Here is a 4,589-nt window from a genome sequence, read left to right as displayed (position 1 = left end):
AGAGTGAGATACTGTCTGCTATTGATCTGTTCTGAGTTCCAGATTTATAATCTTACCTGGCATAAATGAAGGAGATTGGTCACTACGATGTGAGAGCCCTGCTGAGATACCAGAGTTAATCTAAATGAATCTATAATCTGAACGCTGCTTCAGTTGTTGCTGTGAAATACCAAAAGGGTACTGTAATGAAATCCTTTGAGAATATACCAGGTAGTAGATCTTGAGGCATTGATGTATGTGAGTAGAAAAGTCAGTTGATGGCTGAATTTATTTCAGCAGAGTTACTGCTCAACGTAAAGCTTATTTCCAGTTTACATTGCTCTGAGTTTGCAGAAAAGCCATAAACCTTTGGCTTTTGGGGAATTCTGCAGTGCAAAACAAACCTATGCTACTGTTGCTGTAGCAGGAGAAAACTATATTGTAAATTAATTTTCATTTACATTGTAATACTACTAATTCAATAGTAATTAATAAGAAATGCAGATTTCAGTATTAGTCTGTAAAACAAAAGAACATTGCATACTGTTCTGAAGTTTTATAGGGAGTTCTTTAAATAATATAACAAGTTAAAGATAAGACTTAAATGATATAAGTTCTTTTAAAAAGCATATTTAACACACTTTTTATTAAAAATGTGTTTATAGGTCATTGTTTATAATGTAGCTGCATCTGAAGGAATACAAAGTGGCTTTGTGTCATGCTGACTAACAACACAGGTCATCATTTATTGTTACGTCAAGCAATGATTCCAAGAAACCTGAAGCTGTTTCCCTATGTTTGCGGCAACAGGATGTTGTCAGGTTACAAACCTAAAAGCAACGTCCAGGACTCTTACAAAATTCTTGAGCTTGAGGAAGGATGTTCCCTTGACGATATTAGAAACTCATATCGAAATCTTGCCAAAAAATACCATCCAGACAGTGGTTCTACCACAGCTGATTCCCAGGCATTTATGAAAGTAGAAGAAGCATACAGAGTCGTGCTCAGTGATGTGACGGCCAAAAAGAAATCAAAGGAGAATAATGAAGAGGAGGAAGATCAGTTCAAACCAAAAGCACCACAGCATAGACACTATTTGAGTTTTGAAGGTGTTGGTTTTGGAACACCAAGCCAAAGAGAAAAGCAATACATGCAATTTCGAGTAGACCGTGCTACCGAACAAGTGTTGGAGTACCGGAAGCAGAGGCTTGAAAGCCAGTATGCTGTGACTGACCTAATGAAAGCCAAAGATGTGAGGCAGAGCAAAAAGGTGAAAATAACTCAGGCAGTTGAACGGTTGGTTGAGGACCTCATCCAGGAATCAATGGCAAAAGGAGACTTTGACAACCTTAGTGGCAAAGGAAAACCTTTGCAGAAATTTTCAGACTGTCCGCATATCGACCCTATGACTCACAACTTGAACAGGATTCTGATAGACAATGGGTACCAGCCAGAGTGGATCCTGATGCAGAAAGAAATACGGGAAACTATTGAGCGGTTAAGGAAGAGTATAGTGGCATCTAGAAGTAAGCTTGGAGGGCCCATGACACCATATAGGCAAAAGCAATGGAATCGTATTTGTGAGCAATTCATGGAAGATATCAGGAAATTAAACAAAAGAATTGACAACTTCAATTTGGTTGTACCTATTCTGAGCAGACAAATGGTGCACTTCAGTGCAGACAAAGAAATTGTTCGAGCGCAAAAGACTTACGAAGCTTTGATGGAAAACAGAGAGACTTCTGATTCAGACATAAAGGAAAATGAAGAGGAAAATGTTAAAAGGTTTGGATGGAAGTCTTCTCTACTTAAGTGGTTAAACCTTACGTTGAAATAAGATAATATCGATTCATCTGTCTTGTCAAGATTTTGAATGCACTTTATTAATGAAACTTGTAACACTAGAGAAATTTCAGGTACACTGAAAAATGTAAAATCCAGCTGTCCACTGTTACGCCAGTTAAAAGGAATTGGGTTGTCTGATGTGTGTTTGCAGGTGCTTAATTGATGTATTTGTGAATATTGTTAAGGAACAAATTGGTTATCCTCTTGCAGCTCATTTTACTTCTGCATAAATCAAAATTAATGCTTCACTTCAGCATAGAGTATAATCACTGTTACCGTCTGATATCTCTTCAGAAGGTGAAACTGAGGCATAACAAAAACATACCAAGGTCAAAGTGGAAGTAAAAGTCTTGCTCTGCACTGTTAGTTCGACCTTTATCCTTTCTTATTTAAATGCTTACAGCTCATAAATTGTTGACTGGTGTCACGCATTTTTTTAAAAGCACCTTCATCTCTTCAAGGTTAAATGAAGTGGGAATGAAGGGAGGGTTCTGGATGTCTGGACTTGGACTGTACGTTCTGCAGAAGTCCATTTTTGGATCTGGCCTTTAACACAGAAGGACGTTTCAGTAAGCATCCGAGCAAATAAGGAAGACTGGCCAAAACTTTACCCTAGTCACAGGGCTTTTTGGAGGCAAGAAGAGAAGGGAATATTAATTTTCAGAAGTAATTACACCATTTAAATATTTTAGAATATTGACATCAAAGAACTTACTGTGAAATATTCCTGTACTATTAAAGTTTCTCGGCAATGGCTTGAAGGGTGGGAATATCTCCATGATGCCAAAGATTTATTTATCTTTAGTAACCTTTTGGCTCCCCATGCAATCAGATTTTCCTGGAGGACTTTGCCTTTGAAAAGGTGTCACTGGATATATTGGTATCTGTGTGGGCCCCCTTCCTCACTCATGCCACTGGGACTCAGATTGTCACGATCTCCACCTATGCAGGCATTATGCTGTGCCCTGTCAGTCTATAGGAAGGTGTTCCACAGGCTCTGGTATGCCACGGAGGGGGAATTTCCGCTCTCGGAGTTTTGGAAATGAAAACTAGGTGGTGATTACAACCATCCCTTGGTGGATGCCCCAGCACCAGCAGAGTCTGGGTTAATGCGTTTGCTTTCGGGGCAGATAACACTACATGTGCTCCGTGTGATCTTTGTGCTCTTGCTCATCTAGATGACGTCTTAATGTGTGGGTGGAACATTACTGGTATTTGTTCGTAGAATGGATTAATTGAAGTATCATTTTTCAGAGGGTATTATATAATCTAGTAGTAGAACTGAATGTAATTTATTGGTAAACACTACAGATCTTTCAAGCCTTTGTGTTACAGCAAATAAGTAATAATGACAAGATGTTTGTCATGTTTTAGAAAGTAGGGCTAATCTCAGCTTCCTTTAACATGCCTTTTTGTAGGAATTAAGGTGGCAAAAGCAGAAAGAAAGGCATTACGTGGAGACCGATCTGTTCCCCCTAGGTCATGCCACTGGAATGCTTGTGTTGTGCCATGGCCTGGTGTTAGTTGAAAGGATTAGATCATGGCTATTCATTTCTGCTGAGATTCAGTTAGGAGCCAGGGGTACATCAGCGATGCCGTTGGGCCAGCCAGTAATTAACGTGCTCTTCAGTGGCTCTCCAAGTTTGCAAAGATGGTAAGATATAATGGGTGTCTTGCAGATACAGAAATTAAGTCCTATGTAATGGTGAAGTGGGAACAAAGTGTGTGTGTGGTCTTGATCTGCCATATAAGTAGCCCCAATCTAAATGCTCGGATAGAAAAATCAGATTAAGTGGCAGTCCTCTGTTTCTGGGGACTCGGTAAGAGTTCAGATTGCTGTCCTTCCCTTCTTTCCTTTGGGATATGGATATGATTCATTGAGATCATGGTGTTACACCAGGTGGTACTGGACGGCTTTGGCCTCCTAAGCTCCTCACTCATTTTAGCAGCTGTGTGTATGAATGTCAGTTTATTTCAATAACTTATCTATGCATTTCTTGCTTTTAATGAGAACTGTAAATTAAGCATACTTTTATGGAAGTCTTTTGATGTAGTACTCTTAAAAAGATCAGGTTTTGATTCTCATTATGATCTGCAGGAATTGGATCTGAATTGCTGTTTAATCCAGTGACAGATTTAAAAATAGCTGATTGCAGATCAAATTCATTGCCCAAGAGTAAATAGAAACCAGATTGCAGTAAACCCAGCTTTGATGGAATCCACTTTGGCTCACGATGAAGATAAGTGTCAGCACTTTAAATATTTAAGTTGCCATAATGGATGAGTCAGCATTGAGTGATGTTTATGTTCCTTTTAAAACCACTTGGTTTTAAATGGAGTAGATGTGACCTGACTCAGCACTTTAAATCAGCCTTACACTGTTGTCATGAAAAATTGCCAGGCACAAAAATCCACTTCAACATTTACGGCAATGATGATGAAAAAAGTAAATTAAATTTTTATTTTCCCGAGGTGTGTGGAGGAGTATATTATTGCAGGGCAGGTCTAGTTTTTTGTTGCTCTGAGCTCACAAAGTCTTAAGAGCAGTATTTAGTCAGTACTTCTAGAACAAGTAATACCAAGTACTGCATACGAATTAGAAAAACCCCAGGAGAGAATGGCCTTCAGAAGTAATTTTTCTATCTGACACTAGACTGTTAAGTTGAATTTGATAACTGTTATCTTATTACTGACCTCAAAAGGATGAAATCATTGCTGATTTCAGATACAAATACACGTTGCTTGCTCCCATAACTCCCTGTGTG

General features: G+C 38.8%; 1 protein-coding gene across 1 annotated transcript; it reads left to right on the top strand.

Moving 5' to 3' along the window:
- The first annotated feature begins 648 nt into the window (after positions 1-648).
- Positions 649-1,816, top strand: DNAJC28 (DnaJ (Hsp40) homolog, subfamily C, member 28). The gene has a single exon (XM_009698028.1). It carries the CDS (start codon positions 698-700, stop codon positions 1,814-1,816), a length of 1,119 nt encoding a protein of 372 aa, XP_009696330.1. The 5' UTR covers positions 649-697.
- The last annotated feature ends 2,773 nt before the right edge of the window (positions 1,817-4,589 follow it).

This window comes from Cariama cristata, unplaced genomic scaffold (genome assembly GCF_000690535.1).
Source record: "Cariama cristata isolate BGI_N322 unplaced genomic scaffold, ASM69053v1 scaffold43123, whole genome shotgun sequence".
Classification (NCBI taxonomy): Eukaryota; Metazoa; Chordata; class Aves; order Cariamiformes; family Cariamidae; genus Cariama; species Cariama cristata.
This window is presented reverse-complemented; position numbering and strand designations above follow the sequence as displayed.